Genomic DNA, 22,088 nt, shown 5'->3' on the forward strand with positions numbered 1-22,088 from the left:
TGTTTTTTTATAAATATATATATACATAGAATCTTATTCTACAGGTAGTAGACAGCCAATTTCTGATCTGTGAAAAATGAAAAATGGATATAAAATAGAGTCCTTCATATCAGAAACAGCTTTTATATATTTTTAATAAAGGCACAAATGCTTGAACTCCTCAGCCTTTGCCTATTCATCCTTCATATTTATAAAATATATAAAAATTAAATAAAAGTCTAAGGTTTAAAGACGTTATTATGATTCTACTATATGCTCTGGAGGTTTACTACAGGTACTTGCAGATCATAGTCAACGTGTTTCTCGGTGACTTACAATGTAAGCAGGGTCCAGTCACAACAGCTTAATGGACAGAAGACAGACTTTTCAGCAAGATAAAAATGTTTTAGCTGAACCCACTATTTTTTTAATAAATTAACTCAATCATTCTCAAAACCCTAATATGCTTCTTTCTCATTTGAACATGGGAACAGTGATGGTTCTCAGCTGGAAGTTTCTAAGTAAAAGGAAAAGAGAAATTCTGAACTTTGACAGGTAGCCACAATCCGAAATTTTAAGACACTGGAAACACAGACATTAAGCAGCTTTCAGCAGCTCATCGGTAAGCCACTGTGTGGAGAACAATGATGGCTAAATTATACCATGTTCAAAATGATTTATATTTTTCTTTCTATACATGCCAATATTTAAAAAGAAAATTTGAACAACAAACAACATCATCTTTACTACATTCGTGGAAAGTTACATTGTAAAAGCATAATTGAGGACTGCCTTCCCCCCCCCCCCCCCCCCCCGCAGAGTACTATAGCCATACAAGGTTGAAAAGCAGAGTCTGGTGAAAGAAAACTCATTTTAGTTCTTCAGATTAAATCATATCCACAGTAATGTTTAGTTCCATTGGCATGAGCAGTCTATAGGCTCTTGAATGACATACATAATTTCAGTGCCATTTCCTGAGCAGCGTAGGGGCACAGTCAGATTACGTGTTCCATTTTCTCGACAACATTTACAGAATCTTAAATGGCTATCAATATTGACATTGAAAATTGTTGCAGATGGGCACTTTCCATCACAAGAAGCCACATTTATCTATGAGTAAAATAAGAACTGAAATTAGACATCTCAAATTTTCTTATAAAGTTATTACATTTCAAACTTCTTTATGATTAAAACCCATGTTTACATTTAAAAAGTACTCTGGTCTTAAAAATTCTTTTATTTGCTAAAATTCATTCATTCTAAGTGTAGATAGACACATTTTTAAACAATATTTTTAATTAAACTTTTTTGGGGGTTGTTTAATCATGTTTTCTGTCTTAACCTTTAGCAAAACATTTTGCTGTGGATACCAAAATTGAGTCCCTAGTTTACAAATTAATAGCTTCTAAACAGCATAGCTAAATTCATGTTCTTTTCAAGTTCACTGCTGAAAAGTTAAATTCTTCTAAGCAAAACAAAGTCCATCCTCCTTGTAGGTTCAAGAGGAAAAGCACATCAGTGCAAAAGCTTTTGCTTTTCTGATCCATACTGCCTGTGACTAAGGGCACACCAATATTTGCTGTGTTATCACTGTAACAAATACATCCAAAAAGTAGATGCAGTAACAAACCAGCAAGCACAGAGACTGGCTATAAAATTATTTGTGCTCTAGATTTCAGCAGAGCAAAGCTTTCTCTCACTATTGCGTTATGTGAAGAGTCTTCTTAGCTGATACTCAACAGAAAAGAAATTGATACTTTTTAATTAAAACCTAAGCAGGGTTGATGTGCTGGGAAGCTGAGGCCATGCTTGATATAGTTCTTTTTGTGAAAGTTTTAAATCTAGTTTCTTATGCGAGTGAGGCGTACGAAAGCTCTTTGATCCATGCCCTTACAAACAGTTTGTGAACAAATGGGCCATATCCAAACTGGACCAAAAGGTTACTCTTACAGCTTTCCTGAAATTTGACAGGCGAAAAAAAAGACCTTGTCCTAAGCACTAATAATCTCATTTATTAATTGATTGAATATAATCATACTCAGCCCTATCCAAAGTTTGACAGCATCAGTCTGTCCAAAGAACATGTACGTAGTTCCAAACCAGCCATAGTAGCTACCGCAATTCGGTGGGCCAGAATCACACAACCAAAACAGCGTGCCAGGGCTTTTGCAGTGGGGGAGCTGGAGAGGAGAGGAAGTGGAGCTAAGGATATGGGTAGAGATTTTGAGGACATCTGGAGGTACTTCTGGCTGAAGGATAAGGGAATCGGCACTGTGGGAAGAGTGGGCAGCCATCAAGGAAATGGGGAACAAGAAGATACTGGGTTAAGGGGGCTGTAATACGGATGGAGCTGGGATGCGGTTAGGTCTTTTTGGAAGGTGAGTAGAGGAGGAAGGAAAGAAAGAGTATACAATAGCAAGTCATGAAAAGGAAGGCTTCATTTGTTGTGCCATTCATGGAATGACCTGGCCGACATTCTCATGGCTCCTCTCTGAACTCTCGCTAGTTCTGCAGCAGTGTAGAGGGACGATAAATGCACAGAGCACCCTCAGTAGTGCTGAACCACTGGCTCGTAAGAGATGCTAGAATGAGTTTGTTTCCACTCCCTATCCTATTCCCTACATGTCATAACCCTTAGTTAGCCTTTCTGTCTGCAGGAGAGTAATTAATAGAGGTTTTCACAGAACTGGATGCAAGGGCAAGGTCCTTCTCGGCTAGCTGAAAAACCTAAGAGGTCTGAGTAAAACTTTCTTTTTAATATTCTTTGCTTTAGTCAATACCATGTCTTTGTTTTGTCATACTGCTGCTCCTCAACCTGGGTTGTTGAAGTAACTGTGAAGCTCTCCACAGTCTTCTCTCCTCTTAACTATGGAAAATAACTGTAGTTTCATGTACATATTTATACTCCCTCATTACCAAGCCTTCTTCTAAAAATAAATCAATACACCACACACTCTTAATTCTACTATTAAACTGGGGGCATGTCACTGTTGACTTGTCAGGGTGGAAATTAACCTGCTCAGCTTTCAGTCTGTGATGTTATTTGCCTCTTCCCTTACGACTGTTTAGGTTCTTCAACAGAATCTCACCAGAGGCCTTTTGGAAGTCTGGATATACTGCGTCAGTTGCATCTCCTGTAAGTGCTATGCAGGAAGCATATTTGCTACTCAAACATGTTTTGTAGATGGGGCTACATCAAAGCTGAGAAATAAGATGTCTTAAGCAGACCCATAAATAAATGGGATCATGAATTTATGATACAGAGACACATGCTATGTGGAGGAGGAGACAACCGGATAGTAAAAGTCTGCAAAGAGGAATGCAGCAGTGTTTCCATCACATCCTAAGTGGAAGCATTTCTACTCTTGTAGAATGGACTGTTATTTCATGGTGAGGAGTTCAATGCCTTTGAGTTACAAGCAATTATGCTGTGTACTTTTTATTTGAAGCCAGATGTTTTTCCAGGTAGGGGGGCTCAGTCTTGCAGCCACAAGAACAGCTAATTTTACTCCATTTACGAGTAGGATAACATTCCTAGGGTCAAAGGTCTGCTTCTGAGAAGACAACAGCATTTTTTGTTGCTTGTTGATAGCTATAACCCGCTTCTTAATACTTGAATTGGAATGCCATAGGCCCAGCATCAAACACAGGTCTTTTACACTTACCGGACTTTGACTTATACAGTCATTTTTTCTTATGGTTGTCCTGATTGTCATTTTCTGGCAAATCCTTTCTTCCTTTTTGCCTGATAAAATACAGAAAATGCATACTGAATCAATACACTTTTTGTACTGTGCTTGCTACTAAAAAGATGAAACTATTAAAATAATTTTAATATTCATACTTTGTTTTCAAAAATGTACACACTGAAACTGTTAATCCCATAATCAAATATTATTTTACAAAAAAAATCTCATATATTAATAAATACTTCCTGTGCAGAATTATTTTATAGCTGGCACATATGTGGCATAAAGTGGCCCATTAAGTATAGAGATTTTACAAATATTAAAATATTAGTATGATTTTAAATTGCACATATGGCAAGACAAGTATAAGCAATTAGAAAAAAGATGTCTCAAGTAATTTTGAATAGTATGAAGAGTTAATTGTGTTTTAATAGGAATGCTGAATGTAAGATTTTGATTCTGCGTTTTGCAAAATTTTCAGAAATTAACATTTGAGAAGGTAAAGCTATGAATGTGATTACAACCTTGATGCTATTTTCAGTGTTTAAAATTTAAATAGAATAACATAATTTCAATATATTTTTGAGAAAGATGTCCTTCAAGGAAGCTTTGAAAGAGAGAGGTGCATACATTTGCAAAATACGGTGCAGTTTTTACCACCAGAACTGAAGCACGTGGCACCGAGTCAACATACATATCTAGGACTGGGGAAATACTGGATTTTTAAGTACATTCTGGGAGATACTGATAGGAGTTTTTTTCTTTTATTTGAAAAATAAAGCTGTACAGTCCAAAGCCATTTTTAATATAATAAAAATCATAATATAATACTGAAACAATTAAACGTACAATCTTTCATGCTGCACTCCATGTCAGACTGTTATTACTATCTGTGTAACAGCAGTTATTTAGGTCTCCTATTTCACTCACTCATCAAAATCATCTCTTAGTTTTGCTATGCAACCATTCTGGACATCCAGCATATCAAATCACAAGCACTGTTCAGCAGAGTTTCTCCACCTTCAGCACATGCCTTCATGGTTGGGTGTACGCAAAAAAGAACTAAGATATGCTGCAACCAGAGCTCCAATGAGTGTTTAAAGATTAGGCTGGCTGCAGAGTACAGCTAGATTTTAATCTGTGCATTGCAGGATCAAACATGATTGTGTAACTGAACTAGCAGATCACGGTACAATCGAAGCTGTTAGCCTACAGCATCTTGGTTTTCCTTCCTCAGCAACACTTAAGAAAAAGAAGTCCTGGGATATTTCCATCCGAAAGCACTTGCCAGCCTGAATAAATGTAGACAATGCAATCTTTGTACTTCTACAAGTCACACGGAGAGATATATGACATTTCAGCGTATGAGGTGCTGACGTCTAATGAAAACTCTGCTGCTATACTTTTCTCTCTCCGACCTTCAACTGTCAAGATCTGCATTCAGTATCAGATGTGCTTTTTTTACTCACTCTTTATTTGAGTAAGGAGTTTCTGTGACTTACCTATCCTTAAAAGCAAAGAATTATGATCATAATGCAACAGTTCTGTAACATTCTGTAATTTATGGTATAAAGAGCATTTATTAACATGTGATTTTAGTTGTATGTATCCCCCCCCAACATTTTCATAACTTTGTAAAACATGTCATTTGTGGCAAAGAAGAAATACAGCATAAATCCATATCTGCAAAGGTGAGACCAGCAGTAATGCACACTCTTGCTCTATTTTAAGGCAAAAACAGTTCAGTCATTAAATTCAGAGACCTGAGATCAGATTTAGAATCTCTTGGTAACAGTATTGAGGATGGTGATATTTTTTAAAGTGACATTTCTCATTACAACTACCCTGTATAGTAAGTTCATGTATTAAAACCGGTCTCAGAGATGAACAGGAGGAAGAACCATCAGCAGCATACACCATAAACGGATGAACCTAATTCTGACAGGTGCTGAGCAGTGAGCCCTAACCAGGCTTTAGAAAAACACTGCTCCGGGAGGCCAACAGGGGATCAGCATCTCTCAGTATCAGGCCCAGTACCATTAACTGCATGGTAATGTTTAATGGTGATGACGGCTATACGCATGTATCAAGCAGTGCTTACACTATGATTAAAAAAAAGAAAATATGTTATTAAAAATAATACCTGGTTCACAATTAATAGTATCAGTAGACACTACTGGACTAATGGCAAAGGGTAATAGACCCAGTCCAGAACCTGGCAGAATCATTAGGAATATAAATTTCTCATGAAATAAAAACATTTTTATATACATGACATTTCATTAATTCTTACACTGCCAATTCCAATTTTTCTTTTAGCAAAAGATGATGAGCTTTACTGTAAGTCTTCCAAATTTAGAAACTCTGCAGCTGCTTCAAGTCTCTCTAAAGATAGCCTAAACTTTATTACTGTCCTGGTTAACAGAAAACTGTAATGATGTTTCCTTCTAAACCAAACTTTTGCAATGAGTCTCTCTATGGCAAGGTAAGAATTAAATATGTGCGCTCACTTTGCATGCATTGAATCAAGCTCTTTCAGAAAGATTATCTGTTCCCATTAAAACCCCAAGGTGTTCCAAGCTCTAGTTGTAAGTATTCTTTTTAACTGCTTCATCACAGGGCACATGCTTTTAGTTAAAAATAAAACAAAATAAAAATAAATATAAAATAGCAGATCATTGTATGAATTGTATCTGTTTTTTTAGCAGCCACCTCAGCAGGTATTTCTGAAGTATAACGATGCCTTTCCTGAGGCCACAGAATGTGGCCAAAATTATACATCTTCCTGGTCAACAGAAAACCAGTAGCCATTAATTCTTTAGACTGCTTTTCTAAATAAAGCCAACCTAATTTGGGGGAGGGGTGTTAAATATTTTTCAATATCGATTGTCTCATTAGAGAAAGAGTACTGATTAATAGAATTTTAGCACAATTCTGGTGTGTTACTTTGCTGATTCTCATTTTAAAAAAAAAATATTCTGTTGTATTAAAATAGCTTTTATTTTCTATGTTTTGGATATGATAGAGCAACAATACTTGTAGTTCACTTTCAAAGCTTTGCATAACTTGGAAACTTGAGTATTTTTCTGTATTTGATAAATATGAATATTTCCCCTTATATAGCCAAATTATTTACAGTATGTTGCACTTCTGAATTTTATTTAATTCTGCAGAAGATGGTTGTAAGTCTGTGACTTCTTATTCAATGTTATTCAGTAAAGGTTTGTCTAAAAGAATTCCAAAGACTAATTTGCTTATGTATTTTAACTCTAATGTTGAACACAAAAAAGGCCAAAAAAGAGGGAGGAGGATCTTCTGTGTCATTCAGCAAGTTCTTGCTCTACGCAATTAGTTTTACACAACATTGTTTTATTTTTATGTACTCATAATTATATACCTTGCTAATAAAACCTTTCCCATTCAAAACTGCAGAGAAAATCAGTTTGTTCTCAATCAACTTTTAAAATTGCATAAATTATGAAACCTCTATGTAAGCTTGCATAACAATTTGTGATATGTTAAAGTTACACACTCAGAAAATGTGAATGTATTCCCAGATATTAAAAAGCCAATTTTATGAAAGGGTTGCTAACATCAGTATTACTATAACTTTTCTTCATTTGAGAGTTTAAAAGAAAATATTCCAGTATTTTGATGCTAGAAATTACATATTAGTGATACAGAATAAATTGGTAAGGTTGGAGACGTATTTCAAAATGTCATTGAATTAGGAATCCATTTTAGGGAGGAAAATGATATGGGCAATATTTTAGAGTCAGTTTAGCAATAAAGAGTTAACTTTTCATCTTCCACAGGTTCTATTTGGAGAGATTTGGTTATACTCCAGAACAGTAATGTTAAAAATCACCAAGTCAGCAGCCAAATGAAGCAAGACCTTTTAATGGGAGTAGTTAGGTAACTGACAATTTTATGTGATTTGTGGGGGGACTGCATGCTTTTTCCTTGTTTATGACCCAGCAACAGAGGTTAAAAAATAAGCCCTCCAAAACCAAAGCCAAACTAGCACATATTGCAGGCTTCATCACTTACAGGTCTTGCAGCAGCCATCATTATACGTCTGCACAGTTCCTCCATTCTAGGAAAATAAAAGGACAATATATCAAAAAAGACTGTGCCCCATGTAAAGGTAAATTGTATCTCAAGACGTTCCGTATTTTAAAGATGTCCGACTAATAAAAAATAGTATCCTTGAAATCACAAGAATTAGAGAGGTCGGATCAGCTGAAGGTTTGGTTCACAAATTCTTGACAGCTTTTGACATTGAAAATGAATTTGTCACTGCTTATCTGATCTGATCTAGTCTCCTTTGAATACGCCACTTAGTTTCTAGAAGTGTCTTTTTATATCATCCGCTACCATCTATTTCCCCACCACTGAGATTTATTAGGTTAGTTTAAAAAAATTCACATATGCAATGTTGCTGCTGATGTAAAAGAATTTACACTGATCATATGCCAAGGAGAAAATTAATACCTAATAAGTAGCTTTTTACAACATTAAATACATATAGGTATATATACACACTTCTGAAAGAGAACATTAACTGCAGAATTTCAGAACCATTGGTATGCTCAATTCTTTTTCTCAGTTATTGTCTTTGTTATTGATTTCTTCTAATGTTGCTTGTTAGCTAGAAAGTAATAATGTATGAAAGTGAAGAAAGTTTCCTTCTGAAGTTGTAAGAGAGCATGAGAGGGAGAGACACAGAGAGAGGCTGTCAGAATCTGCCAGAATGGGTGCAAGCAAGAAACACGTGCCTGTGATTTTAGTGCCTAGCCCAGAACTGCATATCAAGCAGACAACTGAACATAAATAGCACTCTTATGATAATAACAGACAAAAGACATTTTTAAGCTTCCATCTTTTCATGCTAGCATGCATTTTTTTATCTCATTACAGAAAAAATACTGAATAAGTTGTTCAAGAAGTTCTTAAATGAGCACTTAAACTCAGTCTCTTAAATCCATATTCCTAAATTCTCCTGAGCTGCCTGTCAGAAGAGCTTTCTCCTCAGCTACTGGCTCAAGTCTATGCTCATTATCTCTGAAAAACAGGTCAGACTGAGGCAGGAAGTTAATTTTAGGGCTCCATTCCTTAAAATCTTAATCATTGTTATTAAGGAGAGATCCTAATAGACAGTGATAAAAGGGTTCCAAGGAAGAAACTCGAGCATAAAGTCAAAGCAGAATAAGCATTAATTTTAGACAGAATGCCTTCTTCAGGATTGGAAGAAATAAGGACTTTTTTGAAAAAATGCAATGGATAAGTAGGACTTGTGCTAAATTTATAATCCGTAGTCAAGGCAGCAATGGTACTTACCCTTCTCTACACGTATATATATTTTATTATTATTTGTAGCTTATATTAAACATATGGTGTATTGCAAGTGCAAGAATTATAAGAAGTAGTATAAAGTTGGAGAAGTATTAAATTAGAAATTAAAATTGTAAAAAAATATGTAACGCATGTGAAGCATCCACATTCTTCAAACCAGTTTATATGGGTATGCCAAATTTGCATTTTTAGATATATGATGCAGGTAGATAACCTTTCTTGTACGATAGAGTTTTTTTGTTACCATTTTGTGTCATATAAAGCTTAGTTTAAGAGATAATGAAGTTTATATACTCTGTCACCTTTCTAATCTTTGCACAGCTTAAGGAATTTTTGATATAGCCCACTTTTATAGGCAGCATTTCCGAATTGCTTGATCCAATTTATTTAGTGTATGTGTACTACAAATTTGGCAAAATGTTATTCCAAACTAAAGTAAGACATAGTGATTAGCTTTTTATGTAATGGTATCTCAAGCATGATTCCAGTTCCACAATACTTTAAAATCAGTCATCATCAAGACGCAAAATAAACTTTCATACTCCTCGCAGATATTTTGTCAGCCAAAAAGCAAATGGGAACATAGAAAACAAGACTAAATTGCTCACTAACGTATTTTTACTTACCACTTTTTCAGTTTAAAGAAAATGCATGAAGTATGCATGCGTTGTCATGTGTTAGCCAAACTCCAGATCAGTTATGGTCACTTACCTCACCCAAAGTACAAACCTTTGTACACTCAGTGTCATTAAAAGGAGGGCAGACAACACTTGATCCCAGTATGATAGCCCCGGCAGCAGTCTTTGCACACTTATAGTTGGTGCAGTTGGAGGACCAGGTCCTTCCTTCCTGAATATAAGAAACAAAGCCATTGTCAGGAAAACCAAACCATTTCAGCTTTATCTCCAACCTGAATGTCTGTAAACGTGGTGCCCTCGTGCTGTAGCACCTACTGGAGTGGAAAGTTTGTTGTAGACCACCCATAGGCAGCAAAGGGAAAGACAACCCTCTAACTGCCAGTGACTACTCCTCCCTGGATCCGTGGCTCTAGTCTCCAGCATGCTGCTCAGTACAGCTGTCCAGCAGGGCTCTGTGCCGGAAAAAAAGTCCGATAGTTTCTTTAGCTCCAAAAGCAATGGGGAGCATTAACTAAGTCATGGCCACATCTAAATTTCCTTCTATGTGCATACTGGAACACACCATCAGGATCCTGAACCCCAGTGCTTCAGTTTGCACACTTGCTTTCTGTAGAAACCAGATCGAAGAAAAGAGTGGCCCTGGGAAGAGGGGGACATACAAGTCCTGACGGGGACTCAGAAGCTCCCAACTCATCTAAATCAAAGTATATGACTTAGAGTTACACTTTGAACCCTACCGTGGTCTCAGAGTCTATGCAGCCTTAAGTAAATGATGACTTCCACATATCTTTGTAGAAAACGTTACAACCAATAAAAGGAAATAAAGTATTCACCTAGTGTGAAACAGTAGGTTGTTAAATAAACACACTTTTCCTGTCAGATACCATAGTCCCTAAGTGCATATCCAGCAGTAAGGAGGTACGAAGCAAGACTCACAACACGAGTTAACTAACAAATGGCTGTCAGATACTTGTTCATCATATCATTGTTCTCTATCTCTGTCCAGAGGCACTTACCTCATACACAATTAGTGTTCCATTCTCAGTATGAAAAGAGCAGGACACGTTTTGACAGGTACCACAACAAGTATGGTAACTGGAGGAAGGAATATACATTTGATGCTGGGAAGAAAGGAAAGCAAAAAAATAAACCCCAAGTATTTTTTAAACATACAGTATTTGAAAATTCATTGATTTCTGAAACTAAAAATACCAAGAGAAACAATATATGGATGGATGGATATGTTTACATATGCTGCTAGAAACTGCCTCTCAGAATAATCCTGGAGACGCAAGGTACACAGCACTGTTAAGTTCTCAAGTTCTTGCTGAGCAAACAGGACTAGCAACAGTCTTTGCTTTGACTTTTATCCTAACTGTCTAGCTGTGCTCACAAACTGCATCATTCTTGCGTTTTAAGAATACTCACAGCTTCACATTGCTGGGAACAGTTCACTGTTGTAAAATGCATGGCATTGTATCCCGTGTTCTGATCTTTTTCTTGTAAACACTGTACAGTGTAACAAAGGTCCCTGTCCAAGTACTGAATCATGGACTGTCCAGGATTCAGAACTGTGACCTCTTGGAAGATACACACATCATCCTTCTCTAACACCAAAAGAAAGAAATGTTACCAGAGGGAAACAAAAGCCATCAAGCAAATTAACAGAATCACTGAACACAAAAGTAGGGCAAAGTCCTGTGCTCTGCAAAAGTTTTCTAACTTATAGACTTGATTGGTTTGTGGTTTTAATTACCAAACAAGGGCAGGGAGGAGGTAATTCAGCTTGAGAAAATGCTACAAAATGCAAAACTGCCTAAAATTGATACTATTCCTACTATGAAGTTAAAAAAAAAACCAAACTGTTGTTATTATTTTTAAAGAGTTCTAATATTTAACAATGAGCTAAGTACACTATATGAATTATTCTGTACATGACAAAATATAGCCTTTCTGTCAATTAAAATAGTATGCCTACAGTTACCTGTGGGACAGTAACGTGCTCAAGCTGTACAAAGTGTGTGTGCTTTGCTCCCAGAGGCAGTTTAGCCTGGGCTGCAGTCAGGATTGCAGCGTACCTCCAGCACCCCCATGCACAGCACGGCTGAAATTTAGTCTGCAGGGGGTAGATGAATGAGGGAAAGGAGCAGAGGTCTGATGTGAAGACTGGGCACCTACCCTCATGCTGACTGGACAGGGCTGTTGCTCTGGTGTGAGTTGCCATCTCATTTGTGCTCGACAGTGGGCTAGGAGCAGTCACACTGCTCACACTCAGCTAATGTTCACAACCTATCTGCCTCTCACCAGAGAGACCGTGCCTGACTCTGAAAGCACGGGCAGTTTTACAACACTCCTACGCCCCGCCAGAACAGACACAAATTGGATGGGTTAGCAGACAAAGCATCGTATTCAGAAAAGAGAGCATAATTGCATGACTAGGTAGACACCCATAAAATGAAGTTAAAAGAGCGTTTACATTTGAGAAGGTTGGTATGGTCCTATTTCTGCTTTCTTTGCATTCCCTTTTTACTAAAAACTTAAACAAAACAGATAGGAATATGAAAAAGTTACCACAAATGTAGTGAGAGCATCCACAAGCGCTGGAAGTGCTACTATCTATTTTTTTAACTTCTCCCTTGGTATAAAAAGATACAAGAATTTGCAGTCTTGCACAATTAAATGTAGTGCTAAACAGACAGTTTAAAAATGTAAAATATTACTTTCATCACTTCTACCCCTACTTTCACAGAAGAGAAAAATTGCAGTGTACTCAAGAAGCAGTAGCACATTCAGATTATTCAAAATGTATCTCTTTAAACAGGAGCAAAGAATTTAATTTTCTCTAGGAATGCATATAAATAGCACAGTGGCTAAACAGCATTTTTTCCGGCGATACAAAGTTATTTCAATAATAAACCTATTAGCAAAAGACTACTTTCTATGAATTTTCTTCCTAAAGATAAGTGAAAACTATTCAATTTGCAACTTCTGTTTAGACTTTATATTCTGCAGTCTTCACAGAAGGGGAAGGAAAGGACAAGCTATGGGCATTTGACAGGCAAAATAACCCTGTCACTATGGTAATAATGGGAGTTTGAAAATTCACTCATAATCATTTTCCAGATCACAGTCCCTATTACGAGAAAGTATGCGAGGAGCAAAATATTTATGACTTCTCATATCAGCTAAATGCAATAATGCTAAATCATTTTAATTAAAAGCATAAATGATTAACAGAATAACACATTTCTCCAGATGATACATGTGATCATAAAGCTCATCCCTCATTACCTATTAAAAACAATTAGGAGTTATTTACATGGAAAAACTTCCCAGTGTGTTGTTTCAAGTCAATGTTGAACAGAATAATATTACAGTTGCTTTTCTTCTTTTGACAGCTTAAAACACACAAAGTGAAATTTCCCCAGGGAACAGCTGACAAAACTGTGCAGAAACTTGATGGAGTTACAGGTTTGAGCTGGGGACTGGGAGGCAGAGTCCCAGCCTGTCCCTGTTCAGGCTCATCGCCCTTTACAACTAATTGAAACAAGGAATGGAAAGGGAGGAGTAAGAGGGTGGAACACTATCAATAAAAATATCTAAAGGATGATGCTTACCAATTTGCAGGTCAGCATAGTGGCATTTTCACAGTTACACTCTGAGAAGAGAACAAGAAAAGCGTATTAGTCGTTAGCTAATTGTTAGCTTTTGTTGACAGCAGTGACTAAGGAATAAAGTAATAATTACCACAGTGCCATTCTGGACAACACTGCCCAGGTATCTTTTTCTTCACAAGTGTCATGTCACTTGTGCAATTCATAGGAGGCTCAGGACAAAGATTTCCATCGCAAACTGAATGGGGGAAAAGACAGATGTGAGAATTTACTTAAATTTCCTTTGAATTTTCCAGCTTATATTTCTCTTGATAAATTATTCTAAAAATAATAACATTTTTAATACATTTTTATTGTGTGTCTTAAGCATCTCAATTATACTGGGTACTGAAAAATAAACAAAGATTATTAGTTGCCTTAGAACAAGTTTAAATTCTCAGAAAACATCACACAGCAATCATTTAATATTCTTCCTGGTTCAGAGTGACTCAAGCTGACAGCCGGAACCAAAGACAACTAAAATCACAGCTTTTGGAAAAATATGATTTTTTTTCATCTCAACTTTGTTATAAAGCACATTTCTGTAAGAAAACAGGGAGGAACTGCCCTCCTGGGATAAGTCTAATAAGAGAATACCTGTCTGTCTTATCAGAGGAGGCTTAATGGGACTCTGAAAAAAGACCGTATACTTTCTAGCTGCTAGATGTTGGCAAAAACAGTGACAAAAGCCTTTGCAGAATCTTTCATCTGGGGGTGAGTACTAGGAAAAGGAAAAGATCAAAATGTGGAACCAGCTGAAATAAAAATCACTACGCTCCAAATTTACTGGAAGACGATTAATTGAGATTACCCAAAGACTGCAGTAGGACAAGAGTTAATGCAGGAATACTCCATTGATCCAAATTAAGCAGTTACGCTTATAGACATTAGTTAAGAACATACAGCACAATTTCTGTGTTTTATAAGGCTAGCAAAGAGACTGTGTTACACTGCAAATATTTTTCTTCTGGCTGCTCGTTGTTTGAATAGCAGCTAACCCAGCAGTAGTTGAAACCCTTGGCCTACTCCTTCCCTAAAAGCTAACAGTGCAAAGAAAGTGCCAAAACACTCATGAATGGTACAACAGAGGAACAACAACAAGGAAGTTGTTTGATTACAGGTGATTTAATACATGAATAATTATATATTTATACAACAAGGATGGAATTCAGTTTCAGATTGATATATCGGTATTCAGATCATCCTGAAAGTAGCTATACACTGTCTGGTGAACCAAATACGCTACCCACACTCCGTTCACTGTGTTGGTTAGAACACCATTGAGTATATACCAAGACCTTTAAACCCACCTCAGATGTAGACACCCTCATTTAGATCTCTTACCTCAGATGTAGACACCCTCATTTAGATCTCTTAATCTCCACTCTAAATGCTGAATTTAAAAAATCTCCACCCCCACACACTTCCTGTCATTTTTTCTGAATTTGGTAATATATCAAACTGATAACTGTTACACTCACCGCAGTAGTAATGAGGACAACAGTAATGTATGGTATTCAGGTCTACAGTGAGGATTTCCCCTTCATTACACAAGGGAACAGGCTCAATACAGGATTCACAAACTAAATTAAAAAAAAAAAAAATTAGACATTTACAAAGTACTAAATTCTAAAAGGTTACATGTGAATTCTATTTTAGAGACTAGATAACAAGTCGTATTATGTTTGTTACTTGGAAACAGAGCTTTTACGGATCGACATTCAAATATAAAAACATAACAAAGTTTAAGCATGATGTTCAAAATTATGTTGGAAATAAAAGATCTCAACACCCAAGAATAATTCATGGTCCAGTCAGCCTGACCTCTGTGAAGTCCCACTGACCTCTCCAAGAATTCCTGGCTTGTGTTATTAAGTTTAGAACTATAGACTGTTTTTGTAAATACTTCACTGTTCCTTAGTTATCCATAAAAATATTAGAGGCTTCTTACCACAGAGGTAAGAGAAACAACAGGGATCTTCCTGTTTTGCTTCAACAATAAATTGATCTTCTCTGCAGTCCAGCTGGGAAGCATTGAAACAAACTGAAGGATCACATTCTGTAGGATGTGAAATAAACAGTATTTTAAAAAGAGTCACAGAAACAGTACTAAAAAGATAGAGAAAAGATATTCTTCATTTCCTCAGTAAAACAAAATACCGTAAACTGACTGTAAATCAAGTGACACAAAACACAAACACAAAAAATGTGTTTGGTGCTCTTTAAAGTGTCCCATTCTGTTAACAATCAAAACAACTTGGAAGGCAAATTTTCTTACAACACATAATACAAATGTGGAAAATGTCCCAGTACTGTGTTTTGTTTTTGTATTTCCCTTACCACATCGGTACTGTGGACAGCAGGACAGAGGGTGGTAGCCTACCACTAATTTTTCGTTGGGTTTGCATGTTGGAATAATGGCGTCACACAATGACATGTTACATTCTGTGGGATAAAAAAAAATCAATTTTGACATAGCTGAACAAATACAAGTGCAGGTCCTACAGCTCAAGATATTTATACCATCAAGTATAGAGATCCACAAACTAAAAGCAGGCCAAGTCAGCTTAAAGTGCACTCCATCCCATCACATAGACCTCCAAGCTCAACCCAGGGCTGGTATAGCTCCATTCGTGTGGCACTGTGCAAGCACAGTTATATCCCGCTTAAAGCAGGTATTTACTTGCTCTGCTTCCTACGCGCAAAGCCAGCTAAAATGTCCCAGTGAAAATATTCCCTAAACAAATTGATAATACAGTGTTGATGGCAGGTATCTAAATAATGAGCACAAGCACCATATCAGCTGGACCATTTGGTCTCGTTTTCCTGGAGGATGTTATGAAGAAGTAAATGTCTTTTGCTTAACATTTTAGGAGCAATAAGCTTATTCCTTTTTCTAGCAACCATGGCTAGACCGAATATTAGTATTCAGTGATCAGGTCACAGACTACCGCTTCTGGGAAACAGCAAGCAGGTAAGAGGATATTGCTCTTGACACCAAAGCACTAATAAGAAAAGTGTACAGGCTCTGATGACTGCCCCAATTACCAAGGTACTTCTGTCATTAAGTATTTATCAATTTCAAATTCATTTTCAACAGAAGTTTGGTTTCACTAGTGGACTTGTATGAAAAAAAAAATTATTTCAGTGAGTCAGTTCTTAGAAAGAGGTCTGCTTTGCTGGCCCAACCTGCCACAACTACCTAAAAATCTCTTCTGAAAAATGTTGACCTTGAACCTATCTAAAGATTGTCATCTGCCAGTGAATGTCAAGCACTTACCTTATACTTCTGTTACTGAAAACAAGCGTGGTACATACCACAAACTTTCTTTGGACAGCACGCTCTTTCTTCGATGATATGGACGATAACTTCCCCTTCTCTGTCACAGACTGGTGGTGGATCCTCATTGCATTCAGGTTCTACAGCAACAACACTTCCATTTTCCAAACAGTTGTACATGCAACAGCCTCTCATGGACCCATTCCAGATCTCCCCAGCAGAGTGGGGTTGTCCTTTGTTGTCTGTACATGCTGAGAGAAAAAACATTATATCCCTTCAAGAAGTAGAGAGCACAGATTTCCTGCAAGCAACTATGAATTGCATAAAATCATTGCATAAAATAAGAGCACTGTGGGGCATTACGATCAAGGAATCCAAGAAAAGATGATGACCTTAAAAATCCCAAATGAACAAATGCTTCGCTATGGGGAAAAACCAATATTGAGTGCAAGCGAAAGAACCTGCCCATGCTGTTCCTTCCCAAGTACTCCAGGAAAGAAAGCCTGGGAGCTACGAAAGAATGACCGTGATTTTTCCCCAACAGAAGTATATCAGCACCGGGTCTTGAATCCAAGTGAACTGAAAGCACAAACTGCTGTAGCTGGAGGTAAAGCTAGGCTCGAAGGGAGCTGTACCACATGCACGCTTGGTGAGGACTGGCACAGAACTTAAGCATCGCTTAACACTAAGCTGCAGTTAATACAAGCCTGTCTGCAAAACCACTCAGTCCTGCTGCACTTACTACACTTTTCTTCTGGTATACACAGGTCAGAGTCTGTTCTATGCAGTATAGTGCCATTTTTACACACACAATCTTCCCTTAAATAGGAACAGGGCGAATCTTCATAGAACCATTTATTCAAGCATGTCTTGGCTTCACAGGGTTGCACACAAGGCTGGTATTCCTTGCCCTCAGGACAACTCAATGCTGTAAGTCATAAAAACAGGACATTGATCACTGCTGTTATTTTTTCAGCATTTTGTTGGATAAATAGGTAGTAAGAACAAGTGAGTGTATCATAGAAAGCATACATTTATATTTTTAACAGCACGTTAGGTAAGCAAATCGTTCAATCAAGATTAAAACTGATTCATGAAACTTTGGCTAAAACGATTCATCTTAAGAACTTGTACCCTGATTTACTAATGCTGTGATAGAATGAGATGGCACTTCCAATAACAGCAGAAAGAAATATATTGTTAACTCATCACTAAACACTGCAGCAGTATAAAGCGACATTGGGGTATAGAACACGGATATCTGCTTACAGCAGTAATCAGATGTCCTCCATTTTATACAGATGTTGTGCTTGTTGCATAAAGCCACATATGCAGAAAGTGCATCACACTCATAATTCCAAAAATAAGTACTGTTGATCCACATCTTGTCACAAAACTCCTGTGGTGACACCTAGGAACATATTGTAATTGAGAATTAACAAGTAGAATAGCTTTCTGTAGTTAAAATAAAACTTTAATTACTAGAAATAACACAGCTGCAAGGGAAAAAAATCACAAGCAGTGTCTAAAGTAAGTTTTTGTCAGAACACTCACTCTGCAAAACTTAAACTGCCAGGATTTTCGATGCTTATTAGCAGGCACGGAACACAGTCCTAATGAGACTGTCACACTGCTTTCAAGAACTTTTGCAGTATAGCCCCTTCACCTAAAAGTCAGCAAGCTCAGCTAAACATTGCTGCTCTATGTTCCATAAATTCCTGATGCGAACGAATTATTATGGAGTCCTCTGTTTCTGTGTCTGTAAGACCGTATAGCCTATATTACTGGGTCTAAATGCAGGTGGTCCAATCCATCGTATTTCTGTTGTTGTTATTTGCATCAGCTTAGCACAAGGTGGGAAAAGGCAGATTTTGTTTCATTCTGCCTGCTCACTGCTGTGCTGCAGCCCAGCTCTACCTGCAAACCTTCAATCAGTTGCTCACTTCTGCCATAATGTTCATTACACTGACGACACTATTACTCATCCTTGTCCAGCTGCTTCACACTTGTGAAATGGGCAGTACACTCCATCCTCTCTGGCTCTGCCAACATCAGGTATATGAAAGAAAACAAATTTCCTTATGGATGAACCAGCTGCTTGGCAGTTTTGATGCTATGTCAGGTTTTGCTATAAACCAGGAAAAGATGCAACTGCATTGTATCTGAGACTATGAGAGTTCTCCTGCGAACATATATGAAGTAACATTTCTGACTATTCACATTCCCCTTAATTATTTCAAGATGAGGTATGTCAAAACAATTATGAAAAGCATCCTGCTACCCGCTGGTGCTACTCTCCCTTCTTGACTCCATACTGCTTACCACTGCTCCCTCCCATTAAGTTTCTGTGGCAATTATCTATTACTCTTAAAAAATAAAAAATCTCTTTAAACCCTTCCTTTCAGAAGAAATCCCTCCATTTTTTCTACCTGGGGAAAGTGGGAGAGGTCTTGGGAGTCTGAAGGAAGAGACTTAGCTGCCTGCAATACCTTTAACAGCATTTGTCTGTGATGAAAACCAAAGAGTAACACAAACCAAGGGTCGAAAGGCAGAACAGCAAGAAGTGAATCAGGAATCTGGACACATCTATCTCTGAGAAAGAAAAGGCCACTCGAGTAATTAACCCTGTTTATTTTGAATTTAGTGGGAAAAGTAAATCAGACCTGAGAGATATGAGGCATCCTCATTTCCCATTCCAGGAAGTAGCTGTGCTGCACTGCCCACCTCTCCTAGCAGTCTGCATGCTACAGCTATATCCCTGTTAGAAAGTACAGTGTCCAGAAACAAATTATAATAATTTCTGTAAGAAATGCTACCAAATTACCAATGTAATAGTGACTATATCAAAATTTGTTTAACTGGAAATTTCTTTAGTCCATTCAGTCTCAGACTGCATGAGTTGCTGTTATATGCAGCAGAAGCATGAGGTTTTCCATTCTAGTGACCTGTGTCAAGCATTTATTAAAAATAACTCATATGGAGTGTGTTTGTGTTGAGATGATGATCTTGTGTCTCTCCTTTGAGCTTTGGCTAGGCAATATAAGAAACAGCATAATGGCATAGGGATCCATATAGGTGTGTGTTCACAACAGACAACATGACAAAAGTATTAAAGCCAACATGACAGAGGTATCAAAGCCACCCATCCAGTTGTCAATTCACTAAAATAAGCAAAACATAAAAAATGTGCGTATCTCTCTGCTTAACTATATGTTTTTTATTTAATTCGCACCTGAAGTATCTCTGATCTTTGTACTCACTTTCTTGTGACAAGGGATGAAAATGCTTCTGTTTAACAGTTCCATACAGTATGTGCAGTTATCTTCAGTACAGTTTCTCACTGGCCTTCTGGTTGTTACATCAAGTGATTTCTCAATTTCCCAACTCTTAATGAACACTTCAGTTTCCTCCATATTTGTAATTATGGTCCTGTTTTGCATTTTCAGGTCATCAGTAGGGTCTCCATTACACACCCCTGGAGACAGAGCACCACATTCAAAGCACGAAGAAACATGCCATGTTAATTCCTTTGGGAAAGGAAAGTGTACTCAATAAGGTAAGATTAACATTGCATCAGGCTCACCTGTGAGACTTAGTCATCTGAATTTATAAATGTAAGCACCTGTATGCCCACTGTAGTTCCAAGTTTCTACTTGTGATTTTAGTTGTCATCTCAATGGCTTAGCAAAAGAAGCAGATCATACAATCCAAGTAATGGTACTTCTCCAAACAATGAATTAACTTTCGAGAAAAACTGCTGCCAAAATGTGCGGCTGAGTGTAGCACATTCACTGACATGGCACCAGATTCTGATCACATTCCACTAAAGAGCAAGCAGTTCCATGGGAGTAAATGCAGATGGCTTTCAAATTAACTGCACGTCACTGATGATTTGACACTGTATTGGAACTTAATTGAACATTCTAAATGCAAGAAGTTATGAAAGGAATCTTTTGATGAACAAATTGCTTTCTCTAGAGAACATATTTTTCTTACTCAATTTATGAATAAAAAATCACTGAAAAAACACCCCACTCAAACCCCTGACATCCATTGGCTACCTGAATTCATTATTGTATGTATTCAGTTAATTAATCAATGGAAACATATACTTCCTATAAGCACATAAGAAGTCATTAATGCCAAAATTTTAATCTTCATAGTAGTGTTTTACATCCCAGGGGCTGATCAGCCAAAGCTCCTATATCCTTTTTTCACTTCTCTTCTGCATTGGCAGTCACACCCTAAGTTCTTGCCGTTGTGCTTCCAGCCCTGCGTCCTGATACTCTCCAGGGTCCCTTGTTAGAACTGGGCTAGCCTGGTGTGACAGGCTGTCGTTCTGTCAGAGAGCGTGGAGAAATACAGAGGATGGTATTTGCATAGTAAGCAGCATTTGACAGCAGCACCGCTCTCCAGTATTCTTAGCAGTTCTGCTTCTTGGTGCTGTCGTAATGCCATCCCACAAAAGGCGTTAGAATTTGTAGGGACATACTACAGAACTGCAGAAAAAATACAGCTTTTTTTTAAAAAAAAAAAAGCCAATTTGCCACATAGTCCCACATTTTTTTCAGTATGAGAGGGAGAGGATAGGAGAATCCCAGGCAGGAACAAACGGCAGAGAATAGGAAAGAAGCACTAAAGGAGGCTTCAGACTTTAGTGCAAAATATCAGGTAGAGCAACACTTTACAGCGGAGGTTGGATTTGTCTGCACAGTCTTCCTCTTTCTGTCTTTTTATGGCACAGAGAGTAACTATTCTATAATACTTCCTGCATTTGATCTCATCTCATCCCCATCTTTTTCAGTGTGCATAGAGAAGATGTCATGATACTGGGAAAAGATGCAGTACCCACCAGGGCCAGCATTTGCCTTCTCTCACTAGGTCTAGGAGAATTTTCCTTTTATTCAAGCAGAATGTAGCAATTGATTTTAAACATTTAATTTGTTTATATGTATATTTAAACCATGTCTGAATTGGTTTGTTTGCTTTTAAAACTAAAAGCAGTTTAAAAGATTTTAAAAAGTTCATTTTGCGGTTCGATATGGGGTAGATTCTCTAAAAGTACAGTGCATCAGAAAAGGAACATTTATGATAGAATTAAAGTAATTCTGAAATACCTGCTTACATTTTTCCACATGATTCCTACTGGCAGAGTTATAAAAAGGCTATCAGGGAAGCCAGAAACATGCTAAATTTACTGTCATTGTAGCTTAAGTCTGAGACATCTCAGCACAGTTTTGGACCCTAGATCCAACCTTAAGAAGTCTGAATTTGGATTCACTGTCCTCAGGGGACTTGGACCTTTCCCAGCATACACTTTTATCGGTATTTGCATAGCAATATGCTGCCACTGCTAAGTTCTGACAGTTATTAATTTTTCCCATAATCACTGCAATATACTGTCACTACATGAACATCTTCAGCAGGCACTTCTCCACTGAGAATTTTCCCATTTTCTTTACTTGACTTCAACAATATTCTTAAACACAGAAAG

The 22,088-nt window shown here is 37.4% G+C and overlaps 1 protein-coding gene across 1 annotated transcript in view; it reads right to left on the reverse strand.

Moving 5' to 3' along the window:
• Positions 1-888: 888 nt before the first annotated feature.
• OTOGL (otogelin like) overlaps positions 889-22,088 on the reverse strand; it is a 99,638-nt gene continuing 78,438 nt past the window's right edge. The window contains exons 43-58 of the mRNA XM_075429554.1: positions 19,855-20,069; positions 17,864-18,005; positions 17,337-17,522; positions 16,633-16,845; positions 15,655-15,759; positions 15,266-15,373; positions 14,796-14,897; positions 13,409-13,513; positions 13,279-13,319; positions 12,233-12,296; positions 11,090-11,268; positions 10,678-10,782; positions 9,753-9,872; positions 7,719-7,764; positions 3,645-3,724; positions 889-1,089 (exon numbers count right to left, since the gene is read on the reverse strand). Coding sequence (XP_075285669.1) covers positions 889-1,089; positions 3,645-3,724; positions 7,719-7,764; positions 9,753-9,872; positions 10,678-10,782; positions 11,090-11,268; positions 12,233-12,296; positions 13,279-13,319; positions 13,409-13,513; positions 14,796-14,897; positions 15,266-15,373; positions 15,655-15,759; positions 16,633-16,845; positions 17,337-17,522; positions 17,864-18,005; positions 19,855-20,069 — 2,012 coding nt within the window. The remainder of the gene's footprint in view (positions 1,090-3,644; positions 3,725-7,718; positions 7,765-9,752; positions 9,873-10,677; positions 10,783-11,089; positions 11,269-12,232; positions 12,297-13,278; positions 13,320-13,408; positions 13,514-14,795; positions 14,898-15,265; positions 15,374-15,654; positions 15,760-16,632; positions 16,846-17,336; positions 17,523-17,863; positions 18,006-19,854; positions 20,070-22,088) is intronic.

Source organism: Opisthocomus hoazin, chromosome 8 (assembly GCF_030867145.1).
Source record: "Opisthocomus hoazin isolate bOpiHoa1 chromosome 8, bOpiHoa1.hap1, whole genome shotgun sequence".
Taxonomy (NCBI): domain Eukaryota; kingdom Metazoa; phylum Chordata; class Aves; order Opisthocomiformes; family Opisthocomidae; genus Opisthocomus; species Opisthocomus hoazin.